Source organism: Hippocampus bargibanti, linkage group LG05, assembly GCF_051943395.1.
Source record: "Hippocampus bargibanti isolate YZ-2025 linkage group LG05, ASM5194339v1, whole genome shotgun sequence".
Classification (NCBI taxonomy): Eukaryota; Metazoa; Chordata; class Actinopteri; order Syngnathiformes; family Syngnathidae; genus Hippocampus; species Hippocampus bargibanti.
Window position 1 is genome coordinate 30,674,653 of NC_142738.1, and position 19,085 is coordinate 30,693,737.

Sequence of the window (19,085 nt, forward strand, 5' to 3'; positions counted from 1 at the left end):
TCAGCACAAAAATATATTTACTTCCCTAAAATGCCTCTTTTTTCCCCGCAAACCCCAATGAGTTTTATTTACACGAGCACTTGTGTGATGTTTTCTCACCATCGACGTCGTCAAGTGGCTTCCCGTCCACACATTTGCGTTGATAATGTTGATATTTTGCCAAACTGGGCCAGATAAAATAAGTCCAAGTCCCGAGCCAAAGCTCAGGACTTGGACTCGACTCCCTCCACTTAATTTTTTTCCTGGTCGGTGACATTTGCGATGCTGAAAACCATTGCGACGGTGTCTTGATGGGCGTGACGGAGAAGGTTCCGTCCGTTTGGAGGCCTCGATGGAGACTCGCCACGTGCGCCGAAACCACCTTGCGAGGGACGATTCCAAAAAGCCAGCGAGATCCCGTCCAAAATGGCCACTCTGATGGTTAGGGTGGGGGGGGGGGGGGGGGCTCTTTCTGCTTGGTTTTAAGAGAAGGTGGCGCTGAGGAGGGCCTCCTGCTGCTGATTGTGCAGGGTGCCAATGCCCACGGCGGGTGCGGGCAGTGCCGGTCGGCTGACTAAGCGCAGCTGTGGACGACAGACAAAGATGATTTATTTTTATTTATTTTTTATTTTTTTTTGGGGGGGGGGGTATAATAATAATAATAATAATAATCCATTTGATTTCTAAGCGCCTTTCAAAACTCTCAAGGTCACTTTACAGTCACGGGATAAGTTTTTCTGTGGGTGAGCAGCGGCAGCCGCACGCGCCGGCGTTCACTCAACCCGGAAGTAAATAGATAGTAAGCTAGCAGATAGCTAATAGATAGCCAACAGATAGCTAGCCATATAGCCAATAGAAGCTAAATAGAGAGAAAGGTAGCTATCCAGCTAATAGATAACCAACAGATAGAGAGCCAGATTGCTAGCCATCTAGATGGCCATTTAGCTAATAGAAAGCTAAATAGAGAGAAAGCTAGCTAGCCAGCTAGTAGATAGCTAATAGCCAACAGATAGCTAGCCAGTGAGATAGACATACAGCCAATAGAAAGCTAAATAGAGAGAAAGCTAGATAGCCAGCTAGTAGATAACCAACAGATAGCTAGCCAGATTGCTAGCCACCTAGATAGCCATATAGCCAATACAAAGCTAAATAGAGAGAAAGCTAGCTAGCCAGCAGATAGCTAACCAGATTGCTAGCCACCTAGATAGCCATATAGCCAATAGAACGTTAAATAGAGAGAAAGCTAGCTAGCCAGCTAGTAGATAGCTAATAGAGAGCCAAAAGATAGCTAGCCAGTTAGCCAATAGAACCTAAATAGAGAAAGGTAGCTGTCCAGCTAATACATAGCTAATAAATAGCCAATTGATAACTAGAAAGATTGCTAGCCACCTAGATAGCCAATAGAAAGCTAAATAGAGAGAAAGCTAGATAGCGAGCTAATAGATAGCAAACAGATCGCTAGCCATATAGCCAATAGAAGCTAATTAGAGAGAAAGGTAGCTAAATAGATAGCTAATATATAACCAACAGAGAGCCAGATTGCTAGCCACCTAGATAGCCATGTAGCCAATAGAAAGAAAGCTACCTAGCAGCTAATAGCTAGCTAGCTAATACACTTAATGTCACGGCAGTAATGAAAGAAATAGACAGAATTGAGTATCACGTTTCGGGGAAAGGACAAGAAGGCTCACCTTGCAGGCCAGCTGCTTCTCAAAGCGAGGGGCCACAAAGGACCAGGGGCCCATGTTCTGAGGCTCCTCCTGACTCCAGACCAACTCTGCGGAGACAGACGGCTTTACAACGGGGACCCGCGCAAAAAACGCGGGTGTCGCCCTCGCGCACCTTTCGCGTCGGGATACTTGTTGAGCTCGGCCTGCAGCGCCTGCAGCGGGAAGGGGCAAAGCTCCTCCAGGCGGATCAGCGCCACGTCCCGCTTGGCTTCGGCGTCCCGCCGCTTCAGCAAGGCGTAGTAGTGCTTGCCCGAGCACAGCACCACTCTTTTCACGCTGGGGGGGGGGGAAACAAAAAAAGAACAGCCATTAACAAAAAGAAGAAAGTGAGTTGGGGCGCCGCCACGTCACTGCACTTGAGCGGTTCTTACTTGTTCGGCGAGACCGACGTGTCCGCCAACACGGCCTTGAATGATGTCCCCGGCGCCATTTCCGTCAAGCTCGATGCAGCGCCCTTACAACCAAAAATAAACATCATCTCAATGTACGAGCAGCCCATAAAATGGAGAGATAAATAGACAGATCATCGCAGAGCTAGCTAGCTAGCTACTGTAGCTTGTCAGATAGCTAGCAAGATAGATAAACACACAGATGGAGAGATAGAGCTAGCTGGCTCTCTATATAGCTAGTGATATAAAGAGCTAGCTATCTCCCATGATAGCTAGGTAGTTAGGTAGAGAGCCACAGTAGCTAGCCGGCTAGCTACTGTGGCTTGTCAAATAGCGAGCAAAATAGACAGACAAACACACAGATGGAGATTGAGTTACCTAGCTCTATCTAGTGAGCAATATAAAGAGCTAGCTAACTCACATGATAGCTACAGAGCGAGCTAGATAAAGAGCTAGCTAGCTCATAAGCGTCACATAGCTAGCTCGATAGAGAGCTAGCTAGCTAGATGGGAGCTATCTAGCTAGATAGAGAACTTGCTCGCTCACCAGATAGCTAGGCTAGATAAAGAGCTATCTAGCTATATAAAGATCTAGCTGTCTCATCAGACGGCTAGTTAGTTAGAGAGCTAGCTAGCTCACTCTCTATCGATCTAGTTAGTTAGCTCTCTAACTAGATGACGAGCTAGCTCGCCAGATAGCTCTCTATTGATCTAGCTAGATAAAAAGCTAGCTAGAGAGCTATCTGGCTAGATGGCTAGCTAGAGAGCTATCTAGCTAGATAAAGAACTAGCTATCTCAGCGGACAGCTAGATAACAGGCTAGTTAAAGAGCTATCTAGTTAGAGACCTCGCTAGCTCACTCTCTATGGATCTAGTTAGTTAGCTCTCTAGCGAGCTAGCTCGGGTCGACTCCGGTGTCGGTCCAACAATGACACTGACGGGCAATCTGAGCAGCATCTTGGGTCCGACCACGATGAGAGGCTTGCGGAAGTTGCGGATCATCTGCCGCCTGAGCAGGTGGAAATACTGCGCCGACGTGGTGGGGTTGACCACCGCCATGTTGACCGTGTCGCCGTCCACGCCCTCCTCGGCACTGTCGCACATCTGTGGGGGGGGACGGCGGGGGGCGTCAGCGGTAAGGCACGTTTTGTCCCATTTTTTGGGTTCTGCCGCTTTGACCTGCAGGAAGCGCTCCACGCGGCAGGACGAGTGCTCCGGTCCGGCTCCATCGTAGCCGTGGGGCAGCAGGATCACCATCCCGCTCTGGAGCAGCCACTTGGCCTCGCCTGGAAACGGTTCACACGACGGGGAGGGGGAGGGGCGCTGGCAGGGGGGGTGCGGCGGCGGCAGCGGCGGCCCTACCTCCCGAGATGAAGGTGTCAAAGATGATCTGGGCGCCGTTGAAGAAGTCTCCAAACTGAGCTTCCCAGATGGGCAAGAGCTTCGGCTGGGCGATGCTCATGCCGTACTCGAACCCGAGCACCGCCTCCTCGGACAGCGGGCTGTTGCACACCTGCCGGGACCTCGCCGTCATCAAAGGGCGGCGGCGGCGCGCGGTCACGTAGTCACGCTACCTCCAGGAAGGCCGTCTGCTCGGGGCTGATGTGGTTGAAGGGAACAAAGGTGTCGTTGGTGTCCTGGCACACCAACATGGCGTGCCGCTGACTGAAGGTGCCGCGGCCCACGTCCTGCCCGCTGATGCGAATGTTGAAGCCTGCGAGCACGGCGGCGGATGCCATTGGCGGCTGGCGCCCAACGAACCCCGCGCCGCCTCGGCCCCTTTCCCACCTTGGCAAAGGAGCGAACCGAAAGCCAGGGCCTCGGCCGTGGACCAGTCCACTTTGGTCCCCTCCTCCAGCTTCTGCAGTCGGGCCTGTGCACACGGACACGAGGGATGGGAATTTCGGCGCATTTTTGGCTCCTTAGTTTGTTTTTTTTTGGTGCTTAAATTAATTAACTACCAAAAATCGTGTATAATTATGTGAAAAACCAATTACTCATGTAAAAAAATCAACTATATCAAATATTTGTATTTATATGGCCTGATTTATATGTGTACAGAGTAGTTATGGGAATTCCGACTCCTTTTCAGAGAGCCGCTTCTTTTGGCTCAGCTCACTAAAAAGATCCGGCTCTTTTGCCCCCCAAACGGCTCCTCAGTTTTATTGTTGTTTAAATTAATTAACTACCAAAAATCATGTAAAATTATGTGAAAAATGAATTACTCATGTAAAAATACACTGTATCAAATATTTTTATTTATATGACTTGATTTATATGTGTACAGAGTAGTGATGGGAATTCCGACTCCTTTCAGAGAGCCGTTTCTTTAGGCCCGGCTCACTAAAAAGATTCGCTCTTTTGGCTCCCAAATGGCTCCTCAGTTTTTTTTGTTGCTTAAATTAATTACCACAAATCATATAAAATTATGTGAAAAATGAATTACTCATGTAAAAATACACTGTATCAAATATTTTTATTTATATGGCTTGATTTATATGTGTACAGAGTAGTGATGGGAATTCCGACTCCTTTCAGAGAGCCGTTTGTTTTGGCTCTTAAATGGCTCCTCAGTTTTATTGTTGTTTAAATTAATTAACTACCAAAAATCGTGTATAATTATGTGAAAAACCAATTACTCATGTAAAAAAATACACTATATCAAATATTTGTATTTACATGGCTTGATTTATATGTGTACAGAGTAGTGATGGGAATTCCGACTCCTTTCAGAGAGCAGCTTCTTTAGGCTCGGCTCACTAAAAAGATCTGGCTCTTTTGGCTCCCAAATGGCTCCTCAGTTTTTTTTTGTTGTTGCTTAAATTACCAAAAATGGTGTAAAATTATGTGAAAAACGAATTACTCCTGTAAAAATACACTATCAAATATTTTTTATTTATATGGCTTGATTTAAATGTGTACAGAGTAGTGATGGGAATTCCGACTCCTTTTCAGAGAGACGCTTCTTTTGGCTCTAAAAAGATCCGGCTCTTTTGGCTCCCAAATGGCTCCTGTTGGGGTAATTCGCTATACGAACATCTTTTTGCATCGTTTTGTTTTTCTTGGACTTCCTGATACGTCATATCCTGCCTGCCTTTACATGATGAGGTTTGATTTATATGTGTACAGAGTAGTGATGGGAATTCCGACTCCTTTCAGAAATCCGGTTCTTTTGGTTCAGCTCACTAAAAAGATCTTAAATGGCTCCTCAGTTTTTTTGTTGTTTAAATTAATTAACTACCAAAAATCATGGATAATTATGTGAAAAACCAATTACTCATGTAAAAAAATCAACTATATCAAATATTTGTATTTATATGGCTTAATTTATATGTGTACAGAGTATTGATGGGATTTCCGATTCCTTTCAGAGAGCCGCTTCTTTAGGCTCTTAAATGGCTCCTCAGTTTTATTGTTTAAATTAATTAACTACCAAAATCATGTATAATTATGTGAAAAAAGAATTACTCAGGTAAAAAAATACACTATATCAAATATTTGTATTTACATGGCTTAATTTATATGTGTACAGAGTATTGATGGGAATTCCGACTCCTTTCAGAGAGCCGTTTCTTTCGGCTCGGCTCACTAAAAAGATCCGGCTCTCTTGGCTCCCGAATGGCTCCTCAGTTTTTTTTTTGTTGCTTAAATTCATTAACTATAAAAAATCATGTGAAATTAACCCCCTCCCCCTTCTTCTCACTGCTGCGTGTGTCTGTAATTCTCCCCTCTCTCCTCTACCACGGATCTTGACCAATCCCGTGCGGCTTTAACCGAAGACTGGGGGCGGGGAATAGAGGGGAAAAAAAAAGGCGGCTCGCATTTCCGGCTCCTTATTAGGAGCCGGCTCTCTCCGTTCACTTCAGAGATCCGGCTCAAACGACACATGACTCACGGACACGGCCCGCTTTGGATGGCCTGAAACGGCGCCGCGGGAAGCAACGGCGGGAGGCAACGACGGGCCCCTCCGGGTTCAAAGAGGACTCGGCGTGAAACCCAAGCTCCCGTCGCGCGGCTTTTTCCCCACCCACCGGCGCCGGGACGGGTACCTGCGCGTGGGTCTTGACCAGGTGGTTGTGCAAGCGGACGTGCTCGGGGACGTCCACGGACTTGGCTCCCACGTAGCGCAGCAGCGGAAGGGGGACGCCTGTGTCCCAGGAGCTGACCCGGGCCTGGGGCTCCGCCAGGCCCCCCCAGCGGCCCTGCAGGTTGCTGGGGGCGGGGCTGTACAGCGTCACGTCGGCCAACTTGCCGTTGAGCCAGCCAAAGTGCTCCGCCTTGATGCGCTCACGCTCCGCCTCAGTCATCAAGCCCTCGCCGATCAGGCGGTCCGAGTAGGCGTCGGGGACGCTCTGGCGGGAGCTGCCGGGGGAGGGGGAGACGGAGGTCAGGACACGCCTGGTAGCTATGTTGCTAACTAGCGATTAGCTATATGCCGTATCTATCTATCTTTCTATCTATACCTACCTGTCTGTGTTTTTTAACTTTCCAGCAGCCCCTGTATTTTGTTTTTCTACTTCTTTCTTTCCTTTCATCACTTTGCTTCTGTGAAATGTCAATTTCTCCACTGCGAGACCAATAAAGGCTAACCCAATCACACGCTTGGAACCCCCCCCCCCCACTCGGAACTGACCGGATGATCTTGTACATAGCCGGGTTGGTGAAAAAAGGCTCGTCCAGTTCGTTGTGGCCCCACTGGCGGTAGCAGAGGAGGTCCACGATGACGTCCCTCCTGAAACGGCGCTGGTAGTCCACGGCGAGCCGCGTGGCCCGCACCACCTCCTCGGCGTCGTCGCCATTAACGTGGATCACGGCGCAGTTCACCATCTTGCCTGAAGGCGCGGACGATGGGACATGTCGTCATCATCATAATAATCCATTTCATTTCTAAGCGCCTTTCAAAACTCTCAAGGTCACTTTACAGTAACGGGATCAGTTTTTCTGTGGGTGAGCAGCGGCAGCCACACGCGCCGGCGTTCACTGAACCCGGAAGTAAATAGATAGTAAGCTAGCCAGCCAGTAGATAGCTAATAGATAGCTACCGAGGTAGCTAGCCACCCAGATAGCCATATAGCTAATAGACAGCTAAATAGACCGAAAGCCAGTCAGACAGCTTGTAGATAGCTAATAGATAGCTTCCGAGATAGCTAGCCAGCCAGATAGCCATATAGCTAATAGACAGCTAAATAGATCGAAAGCCAGTCAGACAGCTAGTAGATAGCTAATAGATAGCTACCGAGATAGCTAGCCACCCAGATAGCCATATAGTTAATAGATCGAAAGCCAATCAGACAGCTTGTAGATAGCTAATAGATAGCTTCCGAGATAGCTAGCCAGCCAGATAGCCATATAGCTAATAGACAGCTAAATAGATCGAAAGCCAGTCAGACAGCTAGTAGATAGCTAATAGATAGCTACCGAGATAGCTAGCCATATAGCTAATAGACAGCTAAATAGATCGAAAGCCAGTCAGACAGCTAGTAGATAGCTAATAGATAGCTACCGAGATAGCTAGCCATATAGCTAATAGACAGCTAAATAGATCGAAAGCCAGTCAGACAGCTAGTAGATAGCTAATAGATAGCTACCGAGATAGCTAGCCAGCCAGATAGCCATATAGCTAATAGATCGAAAGCCAGTCAGACAGCTTGTAGATAGCTAACAGATAGCTTCCGAGATAGCTAGCCAGCCAGATAGCCAGATAGCTAATAGACAGCTAAATAGATCGAAAGCCAGTCAGACAGCTAGTAGATAGCTAATAGATAGCTACCGAGATAGCTAGCCACCCAGATAGCCATATAGCTAATAGATCGAAAGCCAATCAGACAGCTAGTAGATAGCTACCGAGATAGCTAGCCACCCAGATAGCCATATAGCTAATAGACAGCTAAATAGATCGAAAGCCAGTCAGACAGCTAGTAGATAGCTAATAGATAGCTACCGAGATAGCTAGCCACCCAGATAGCCATATAGCCAATAGAAAGCTAAATAGAGAGAAAGCTAGCTAGCCAGCTAGTGGATAGCTGATAGTCTTTTTTTGGGAAGGGTCGTGGGGGTGGGTGGTCATGTGACTGACCGACGTCGCTGCAGTAGAGAGACGACCTTCCCCTCTCGGACGGGGTGGTGTAGCCCACTTGGTTGTTGACGATGAGGTGGACGCTGCCGCCCACCCGGTAGTGGGGCAGCTTGGAAAGGGTCAAGGTTTCGGGCACGATGCCCTGGCCCGGGAAGGAGGCGTCGCCGTGGACCTGCGCCACAAACGCATTTGCCCCGCATTCCGGTACGCATCGCAAAAGGAGGAAACGCGGCCCGACGCCCACCTGCAGACAGACGACGCGGTCGCCCGGCTGGGCGCCCTCGTCGGGCGAGTAATCGCCCTCGTTGCGCAGCTGCTGCAGGGCCCGCGTCTTGCCCTGGGCCACGGGGTTGATGGCCTCCAGGTGGGAGGGGTTGGGCAGCATGCTGACGTGAAGCGGGGACCCCGTCCCCACATCCAAGTCCACCGACGCCGTCAGGTGGGACAGGACGTCCCCGATGGCGGGCGACGCGTCGGGGAACTCGCTCAGGCCGCGCATCTTGCGGAACATCAGCTGGAGCGGAGAAGAAGATCCCAGGTGACGTTTCGCCCTCGCCCTCGCCGCCGCCCCGTTTGTCCGCTCACCTCTGGCGGGAACTTGAGCAGGCCCGTCAGGAGGTTGAGGCGCCCCCGGTGCGGCATGCCCATCACCACGTCGGTGACGCCGGCCCCAGCCGAGCGCCGGAAGAGCTCGTGGAAGAAGGCCATCACGCTCTCGGCGCCTTCGCCGCCGTAGCGCTTGACGGTGGAGAACTTGGTGGCCAGGAAGCGGTCAAATTCCTGCGGGGACAGAAGAGACAAATAATAATAATAATAATAATACATTTCATTTTTAAGCACCTTTCAAATTTCTCAAGGTCACTTAACAGTCACCGGATCCGTTTTTCTGTGGGTGAGCAGCGGCAGCCACACGCGCCAGCTTTCACTCAACCCGCAATAACTCAAATACATCGAAAGCTCCCTAGCTATTCGATAGCTAATAGATAGCCATCTAGCTAGCTAATAGATAGCCAATAGACAGCCAGCGAACTAGCCAACTAGCTAATAGCTAGCTAGCTGGATAGATAGCTAACAGGTAGCTAATAGCTAGCCAGCCAACTAGCTCGCCAATAGATATCTAATAGATAGCCAGCTAACTAGATAGAGAGCGAATAGACAGCTAGCTAGCTGGATAGATAGCTAACAGGTAGCTAATAGCTAGCCAGCCAACTAGCTCGCCAATAGATATCTAATAGATAGCCAGCTAACTAGATAGAGAGCGAATAGACAGCCAGCTAGCTGGATAGATAGCCAATAATAATAATCCATTTCATTTCTAAGCGCCTTTCAAAACTCTCAATGTCACTTTACAGTTACGGGATAAGTTTTATGCTATGGGTGAGCAGTGGCAGCCACACAAGCCAGCGTTCACTCAACCCCAAATAGCCAGCTATTAGCTTGCCAGCTAGCTGGATAGATAGCCAATAGATAGCCAGATAGATACCTAATCGATAGCCAGCCAGCTGGATAGATAGGATGGGCTTGCTCTGACGCCCCGCCCACCCTGGGGCCCACCTGCGACTCCAGCATGAGCTTGGCCAGGCTCCGCCTCTCGTCCGGGGAGAAGGCGGCGCCCTTGAGCTCCTCGAAGCGGTCGGCCAGCCATTCCTTCTCCTCGGTGCCGTCCAGCTGACTGGTCTCCAGCGACAGGCGGCCGCAGTAGGTCCCCTCCAGGTAGGCCCGGACCTGGTCCGCCGAGGCCCTCGCCTTGCCCAGGTGCCGCAGCCCTGCACCCAGGTGGCCGGAGGTCAGCACGCCGCCGACAACATGGACGACGCCATCCACGGATGGTCAATCGCACCCTTTGCTTCAACCGGCGTCAAGGAAGACTGATATCATTTTTTTCTGACTTAACTCATTCACTGCCATTCCAAAATGTGTTTGGATTTTTTTTTTCATGCTTGGGTGCCGATAAAGCACTGCCCATGGCCTCTGGCCCAACCCCCCCCCCCAAAAAAAAAACAAAAAACAATGCTATGAAATCAGCATTTAGTGTGACTATTTTCTAATTTATTTATCTCGCTAGCTATCTCGCTAGCTAGCTATTTGCCATTTAGCTGGCTGGTTAGCTATCTAGCTGGCTAGTTATAGGCTATCTATTGGCTGGCTCGCTACCTCATTTACCATCTATCTGAGTTACTTCCGGGTTGAGTGAACGCTGGCGCGTGTGGCTGCCGCTGCTCACCCACAGAAAAACTGATCCTGCGACTGTAAAGTGATCTTGAGAGTTTTGAAAGGCGCTTAGAAATCAAATGGATTAGTATTATTACGATTATTATGATATATCATCATGATCATCTATCGAGCTGGCTAGCTAGCTATCTATTAGCTATCTAACCATCTACCTACCTACCTACTTAGCTAGCTATCTAACTTATCCTTAGACTGTAAAGTGACCTTAAGAGTTTTTCAAAGGTGCTTATAAATGAAATGGATTATTATCATTATGATACATCATTATCAATCTAGCTGGCTAGCTAGCTATCTATTAGCTATATAGCTATCTATCTACCTAGCTAGCTATCTAACTTATCCTGTGACTTTAAAGTGACCTTGAGAGTTTTGAAAGACGCTTAAAAATTACATGTATAATTATTATATGTATTGTATTGCATTGCATTTTGGACAGCAGCCCCCATTTCATGCTCAGATAACTCCAGAACCATATCATTGACGAATTAACTTGTTTCTTCTGGTGAAAGAAGTCTAAGGTTTCTTACGCTGCATTGAATGTTGATGTTGTTCGACAACTCAATATGTTGTGGGTCCTGCAATTGGAGTGACAATGACAAAAACCCTGACACTGGAGTGGCAATGAATGAGTTAAAGGACAACCGACGTCACTTTTTTGGTTCCTAACTGACATCAGAAAAATGTTTTATAACATCTAAATTACCCAAAACACGCAGTATGATATTTTTAGTCAAATGCAAAACACCAATCAAAATGACTTAAAGTGTCTAAAAAGTACTTCAATTTGAAACAGGAAGCGGCCAATTTCAGAAGGTCCCGCCCCCAGTTCGTGACATCACACCAAGACGTCTTGCCTTGCTTGTGAATCAAAACAATGGCTTCAGATTCGGATAATATGCTTTCTTGTTACTCATCCAGTTATGAATATTTATTCCATGCCATTTTGAGGTATCTGGGGGCGGGAAATGCCGCACCAAAAAGAGGAAGAAAATGGCGACAAAGCTCCATGTAAGGAATTAATCAGCCCGTTTCCACAGGCTGATTAATTCCTTACACTGAGCTTTGTCGCCCTCTTCTGCCTCTTTTTGGTGCTACACAAAGTTTTCAGACCAAACAAGTACAGCAAAATGCATTGACGTGATGGAAGGACTGCTACAAGGTGTCCTTTTTTTCGGTCAGGTGCGTTCCTTCAGTGACGCAACGTGAGGACTCGTCACCAACTCAAAAACAAGACTTCCGGAATATTCAGCGCGAGTCTTAAAAGGTAAAATATAGCTACATGCGGTGGAATCTTTGTAAAATACGCTCAGTAGAAGTCATTTGAAGCCATTTTACAAATGATGGACACAACTTGTCTGGAGACATCGGTTGTCCTTGAAGTATCAGTTGCTAAGAACCTGGACTTTCAGACTAGTCGGACACCTCTGGTAGTCCCAAATGCTAGTAAAGACAAAGCCGCCGACCCACCTGAGGTGTCGAACTGTCCGCTGACGGCTCCCGCCAGCACGCTGATCTCGGGAACGCTGTCGGCGACGGGCTTTTGGGGCAGCAGGGGGTTAATTTTGGCCAGCTTGTGTCCATGTGCTCGGTAGGCCTCCACCAGGCGGGCCAGCCCATGATCTGAAAGGCAACGGGGTAGCCGGGCGTCCACATAGGCCCTTGTTTTGAAAGGCTCTTGTCAATAAAATGTATTACTGTTGTTATTATTATGATTATTGTTGTTGCTATTGTTGGTGTTGCTATTGTAGTTATTGTTATTGTAGTTATTGTTATTGTTGTTGTTGCTGTTGTTATTATTGTTGTTGCCATTATTGTTGTTGCCATTATTGTTGTTTTTATTATTATTGTTGTTGCTATTGTTGTCCTTGTAGTTATTGTTATTGTTGCTATTGTTGTTTTTATTGTTATTATTGTTGTCGTCGTCATTATTATTATTTCCTTCATCCGCCTTGCACGACTTTTGGTCAAAAGAGGCACCTGATGTCAATCCAACGCAGGTGTCATTTTTTGACGCTGCGGGTCCACATTGTAGTTCTGGTTTCCTCTCGAGGGCCGTTATGAATTTGGGGAAGCCATGAGAAGGTTTCATCCTCTCCACATATTCCACATAGAGCGCACAACAAATTAATGAATAACTCGTTTTCAAATTTCAACTCAAGAATAATGACTGTTAATGTGGTTTACATCCAAAAATATGACATTTTGCTTCGGATTTTAGCAAGCATCATGGAATTTCACAAGTTTGATTTGCTTTCGCAGACCGAAAAAAAGTGATGTGGCGGGCCGGATTTGGCCCCCGGGCCTTGACTTTGACACCCCACGCCACCGATGAATGGCCGCACAAATGGATGTTTGATTGTTTTTTTTTTTTTTCCTCCTCTACACCCCTCGCGAAGGACTCGGGACGATCTAGCAGTTTTCGCGATGACCGACCGGTCTCGCTCTACTGTTAATAGACAACCGGATCTACCGCGGCCTGACAGCTGGCGCCGAGCGACACGTAAAACAGTCCCGGCGAGGGGGTCAATGGCGCGACGAGAAGGTTCGGGCGCCGGACGACGCCACGTTTTCGCCCGAGGGAAATGAAGCGGCACGTTTTGAGAGATCCGCGTCGGCGTCGGCGTCTGACCTTGATTGACGGCGGCGGCGCGGTCGCTCGGCAATTGTTCCCCGTCGGGGCTCCGTTTGGGGCGGTAGCCGTAGACGCCTCTCTCGGTGTGGTAAGAGCGGCCGGCGGCGCGGCCGAACACGTCGAGCGGGAGCCTCTTGGCGGAACTTTTGACGAAAAGAGCGGCTGACATGACACGAAGCACAGAGGAAGCCGGAACGACAGCGGAAGCGGGAAGCTACTCAATCAATGGCGATTGGCTAGCGAGGCTCCCTCCTCAAACCTTATTGGCCCACGGCGATATCAATTCCGGGTACGTCACTTGTCACCAGTGTTGAGTGTGCGTGTGGATATCTGTGTGTGAGGCAAAGACATGATTGGGGTAATTTCACTGATTGATGTCACCTGCAAAACGAGCTGATACCCGGAAATTGAAAAGCCTTTTAAACATTTTATTCTGCATGCAAAGAAGAAAATGTTTGTCGAGTGTCCCAGACCAATGATTGACACGACTGTGCATCATTATTCTCTCGTATTTGCAATCGCCACGAAAAGCTACCATTTTGGTTCCTGTTTAAAACTCCAGGACTGCTGCCAGAATGTCTAGCGCAGGGGTGTCCAAAGTGGGTCCTGGAGGGCCGCCGTCCTACCTGTTTTCCAGCTCTCCCAGGAGCAACGCGCCTGATTCAAATGATCAGTTCATCAGCCAGCTCTGAAGCAGCATCAAAACGGTCCCGATGATTTGAATCAGGTGCGTTGCTCCTGGGAGAGCTGGAAAACAGGCAGGACGGCGGCCCTCCAGGACCCACCTTGGAGACCCCTGGTCTAGCGCAACAACCAGGACGTCACACGAGTGTAATAATAATCATCCGTTTTATTTCAAGCGCCTTTCAAAGCTCCCAAGGACAGTTTACAGGAACAGACAAGCGTCAATACAATAAAAAAAAAAATACAATTATAAATAGAAACAAGAGAGCGGAATCGAACGCGGGGCGCACAGCGGCGAAGTCGCGGAGGAAACAACAGGTGGCTGGTGAGGCGTTCACGGAATCACTCGGAGCGCGTTCATTCGAAATTTACACCGGAGAGTGCGGTGAGCGTTCAAGTTTTTTTGAACATCATGGCTCAAGTTCCCTGATTACTCTTTTTTTCTATTTTATGTTGGAACTCCCTCGACCCTCGTCTATGTTTTCTATTCCATTCATACTTATAAGGGGCCCCTCGTCATTCGACTTGTATTTTGTAAAGGCCTCTTTGCCCACGATGACATTTCCGGTTGCCATTTGGAGGTAGCAAACTCGCTGCACTATTATTATTATTATTATTATTATTATTTGCTATCTACTTGCTATTTATTTGCTCTCTATTTGCTCTCTATTAGCTATCTATTTGCGATCTAGCTAACTATCTATTCACTATCTGGCTGACTGGTGGTCCATCGATGAGAAGGTTTCTACAGCCGTCATCTGTACTTTTTGAAGGTGTCGGACGTTTCGCCTCCTATCCAAGAGGCTTCGTCAGCAAACTAAAGTCTGACTGGTCGTATCGGCCCTATTTATATATCCCAAATGTCCATTAGCCACTATGGGTGAAACTGGTGAGCCCATAGCACAACCATGAATTTGTTTATAAAATACTACGTATTTTCAATTTCGGGAGAAATTTTATAAACAAATTCATGGTTGTGCTATGGGCTCACCAGTTTCACCCATAGTGGCTAATCTGTACATGGAAGAGATGGAGAAACAGGCCCTCACATCCTTCCCGGGGACAAAACCTAGACACTGGTTTAGATATGTGGACGATACTTTTGTCATAATTAAAAAACAAGAAATTCGATGCTTCACAGATCACCTCAACTCTGTGGACATTAACATTAAATTTACTTGCGAGAACATTAAAGAGAACCAACTAGCCTTCTTGGATTGTAAAATAATTATAAAAGAGGACAGAGCGCTAAAAACAGAAGTCTTTAGGAAGGCTACGCACACTGACCAATACTTACTTTTTGACTCTAACCACCCTTTACAACATAAACTAGGAGTTATCAGAACCCTCCAGCATAGGGCTAAACTAATACCAACTAGCACTGAAGGTAGAGAAAAGGAGTCAAAACATATCAGGAGAGCACTCACTAACTGTAGGTACCCTCAGTGGTCATTCAACAAATGTCAGAAAGAAAGAATAGGGAATGAAAGCAATAATTCTCAAGATACAAAAAGGAGAGGAGTAGCAGTACCGATAAACACTTTAAGGCAAAAATTAGTGCATCCAAAAGATAGGCTGCCAAATGAAAAACAAAGTAATGTAGTTTATTCTATACATTGTAAGAATGAAAATTGTAAAGAGCAATACATTGGGGAGACTCAACATATTCTCAAAAAATGACTATCAACATCGCAGGGATAATACAAGTGGACCTCAATCGGCAGTACATTTGCACCTAAAAGCTAGCAACCACTCATTTGACGACAACGAGGTTACAATCTTAGCGAAAGAACATAGATGGTTTGAAAGGGGGGTAAAAGAAGCGATTCTCATAAAACAACTAAACCCTTCATTAATCGTTCATACAATAGCCTGCTTAGGCAACACAGGTTAGGCAACATTCGTAAAGCTGATGAGGTGATACCGGTGGGAGTGGGGCAAATAGGCCAGTCGCTAGTCAGGAATGTAGGAACAATCAGTGGAGCCGCAGGGAGTGGTCCTCTGCCCCCCCCAACCTGAGAGTAGGGACCTATCATAGCTGTGTCCGGCACCGCCATGTCTGGACATTAGGGATATATAAATAGGGCCGATACGACCAGTCAGACTTTAGTTCGCTGACGAAGCCTCTTGGATAGGAGGCGAAACGTCCGAAACCTTCAAATTTGTACAGATGACGGCTGAAGAAACCTTCTCCTCGATATTATTATTATTATTATTATTATTATTATTATTATTATTATTATTATTATTATTATTATTATTATTATTATTATTATTTGCTAGCTATTTGCTATCTATTAGCTATTTGGCTAGCTATTTCACTATCTAACTGACTGGCTATCTAGCTAGGTATCTGTTGGCTATCTATTAGCTAGCTATCTAGCTAGCTTTCTATCTATTTGAGTTACTTCTGGGTTGAGTGAACGCCGGCGCGTGTGTCTGCCTCTGCTCACCCACAGAAAAACTTATCCTGTGACTGTAAACTGACCTCGAGAGTTTTGAAAGGCTTAGAAATGTAATGTATTATTATTATTATCCTAGCTGGTCTCACCACTGTTTTATACACTTATTTTTTCTTCTTCTTTTTTTCCCCATTTGTGTCGTTTTAGTTTGCGCCGGAAAGAAGAGGGCGCATCTACGCTGCTCGTCGACGATCATTGGAGGTGGCGTTGCCAGGGCAACCCGGGTCACGTGCTTGGCTTTCCTCTCCAGCCGCCATCGAAGGAAAAGGCGAGGATGTTGAAGAGGCGTTTTCTCCAGCAAAAACATCACCCTTGACAGCCCGGCGACCCCCCAAGTGTTACTGCCGTCGTCGTCCTCCCCACACCGCCCCCCCCTCCCCATTGCAGCCCCTCCAACCTGCAGGAATGAGTGTCGAAATCCCCGAGGGCTTGACGGAGCTGTTGCAGAGCTTCACGGTGGAAGTGCTGAGGAACCAGCCGGCGGACCTTCTCGACTTCGCCCTGCAGTACTTCGGCCGCCTCAAGGACCGCGAGAGCCGCCGCGAGAGCCGCCGTTGCAGCCCCTTCGGTCGGGATGGGGACGACGACGACGACGACGACGACGGACGGGAGCCGCCGCCGAGGGCCGCCGGCTGCGGCAAAGCCGTCAACTTCCTTGACGAAGACATGCAGATCGACTCGGAGAACGACGACGATCAAGAGTTTCAAGGTCCGTTTGAGCTCCTTTGTCCTCCGCTACGGATATTATTATTATTATTATTATTATTATTATTATTATTATATAAAAAAAATTATTATTGCTGGTTGGCTATCTGGCTAGCTAGCTATCTAATAGCTATCTAATGGCTATCTATTAGCTGTCTACCTGGCTGATAGCTATCTAGCTAGCTAGGTATTAGCTATTTATTAGGTAGCTAGCTAGCTTTCTATCTATTTGAGTTACTTCCAGGTTGAGTGAATGCTGGCGCTCACCCACAGAATAAAACTTATCCCGTAACTGTAAAGTGACTTTGAGAGTTTTGAAAGGCGCTTAGAAATAAAATGTGTTATATTATGAGAGCATTTTCACACCAGCGCAGTCGATCGCAAATGTTCCTGAGCTATCAATTTGCTATCTATTCGCTATCTATTAGCTGTCTAGCTGGCTAGCTATCTAGCTAGCTTTTTGGCTAGCTATCTAATGGCTATCTAATGGCTATCTAATATCTATGTATTAGCTATCTAGCTGGCTGACTATCTATCTAGCTATTGGTTATCTATTAGCTAGCTAGCTAACTTTCTATCTATTTGAGTTATTCCTGGTTGAGTGAACGCTGGCGCGTGTGGCTGCCGCTGCTCACCCACAGCAAAAAAACTTATCCCGTAACTGTAAAGTGACCTTGAGAGTTTTGTTATTTAATTATTTTTGTTCCTTTGACTTTTTTATGTAGACATTAGTAAGACATATTGTCCTAAGTCAATTATCTTAGTCTTTTCTGTCATAGATAGCTAGCTAGCTAGTTAGATAGCTAACAGATAGCAAATGGATTGCTAGCTAGGTAGCCAGCTAGATAGCTAGCTCGATGAGGCGTTTTTGGAATGGGCTTCCATTCTGTTGGCTTTCATTGAAATTGGCTCAAAGGGTCGAGCTCTCCACATTCACACTTGAATTATCCAAATAAGGTAAAAAAAAAAAAACACACACAAGCAGACGAGAAAAGTTGCCCGTTGACTGGAATGTGCCTTTCTCTTGTGTTTTTTTTTCCTTCCAGCGCCGACCATCAACAAATTCGCCAGAAGAGCGTCGGGTGAGTTCTGGCCGCCGTGGCGAAGCATCGCGTCCGTCCTTCTGCCTCCAAATCGTCAATGGAGAGGTCCATTGGCCCCTTTGGAAATGAGTTTCATTCATTTCGTGGCCGGGTTGTTTTGATTTCCAGGTTTTTTTCTGACTTTGCCCCCTCCCCCCACTCGTCGTTTTTTTGTATTCTTTATTTTTGATATTCCCCCGGTCCTCTTTTTAGGACCAGTGCTTTGTGTTGTAGCTTCTTGAATCATCTTGCACGGACCTCTTTCTCTTGTCGCGTTGCTAGCTGTAGCGGTGACAGCCGTAGAAAAAAAAAGGGTGGCGGTCGTAAGTAGGGGTGGTCGTAACTCGCGCCGGTCGTAAATCGGATGTTACCTGTATGTAGTGTATTCTGGCTTTTTCGCTGTTCATTTCCCGTTTGGGCTTGTGTTGGCCGAAAGCGCCATTTTGATTGGATGATACTGATGCCAGTTGGCGGAAAGCGGCATTTTGATTGGATGATCTTGATTTAGGTGCCGTTGATGTCGAAACAGGTAAACGCCCCCTTTTGAATAAGCGGACGAGTAAAAAAAACAAAAATCAGGTGTTATGTCGGAGGAACGCGAGGAGACAACTTGTGGCGGTGTGGCGTATGCCACATCAGGTTGAATAGACCTCGCCTTTGCGGAGAGGACAGCTTCTAATTTGATAGATTCTAAATGCAGTGTTTGAACCAGTGGCCCGGGGCGTACACCGCGGATCTTGACCAATCACGTGCGGCTTTAACCCAAAGACTGGGGGCGGGGAATAGAGGGCAAAAAAAGTCGGCTCCCATATCCGGGTCATTCGCGAACGACACATCACTAATGGCTTCGCGTTAGCCTTGTGCGCGGTTCGACGCTTGTGCGCCGCTCTTGCGCTTTGCTCGGACGGGAACCGTCACTCTGAAGGCTCGTCGTTTGGGAAGATTTGCGTGACGACAACGTGGCGACGGAATGAATGAAACTCAAAAGTGCGTCGGGCCCTTCTTGGATGTCTCGAAGCGACCTTTGAGTGACACGCCGCCATTTTGTTGTCCAGTATGCGGCGAAGCCTTCAACCCCGATGAAGACGACGAGGACAAAGAGGCCCCGGTAATCC

The 19,085-nt window shown here is 47.3% G+C and overlaps 2 protein-coding genes across 2 annotated transcripts in view; one reads left to right on the forward strand and one right to left on the reverse strand.

The window, feature by feature from the left end:
* dhtkd1 (dehydrogenase E1 and transketolase domain containing 1) lies at window positions 1–13,251 on the reverse strand. The gene is made up of 17 exons (XM_088995689.1): window positions 13,035–13,251; window positions 11,873–12,025; window positions 9,728–9,939; window positions 8,759–8,953; window positions 8,418–8,687; window positions 8,174–8,345; window positions 6,731–6,929; window positions 6,147–6,459; window positions 3,886–3,970; window positions 3,672–3,811; window positions 3,460–3,610; window positions 3,277–3,383; window positions 3,037–3,201; window positions 2,081–2,163; window positions 1,822–1,985; window positions 1,671–1,756; window positions 1–563 (listed from the first exon to the last, which is right to left on the reverse strand). Exons 1-17 carry the CDS (start codon window positions 13,204–13,206, stop codon window positions 462–464), a joined length of 2,769 nt encoding a protein of 922 aa, XP_088851815.1. The 5' UTR covers window positions 13,207–13,251; the 3' UTR covers window positions 1–461.
* Window positions 13,232–19,085, forward strand: part of prkar2b (protein kinase, cAMP-dependent, regulatory, type II, beta) — a 19,134-nt gene continuing 13,280 nt past the window's right edge. Inside the window, exons 1-4 of the mRNA XM_088995693.1 lie at window positions 13,232–13,326; window positions 16,331–16,892; window positions 17,935–17,970; window positions 19,026–19,078. Of these exons, the coding sequence (XP_088851819.1) occupies window positions 16,589–16,892; window positions 17,935–17,970; window positions 19,026–19,078 (393 nt within the window). The 5' untranslated portion in view covers window positions 13,232–13,326; window positions 16,331–16,588. The remainder of the gene's footprint in view (window positions 13,327–16,330; window positions 16,893–17,934; window positions 17,971–19,025; window positions 19,079–19,085) is intronic.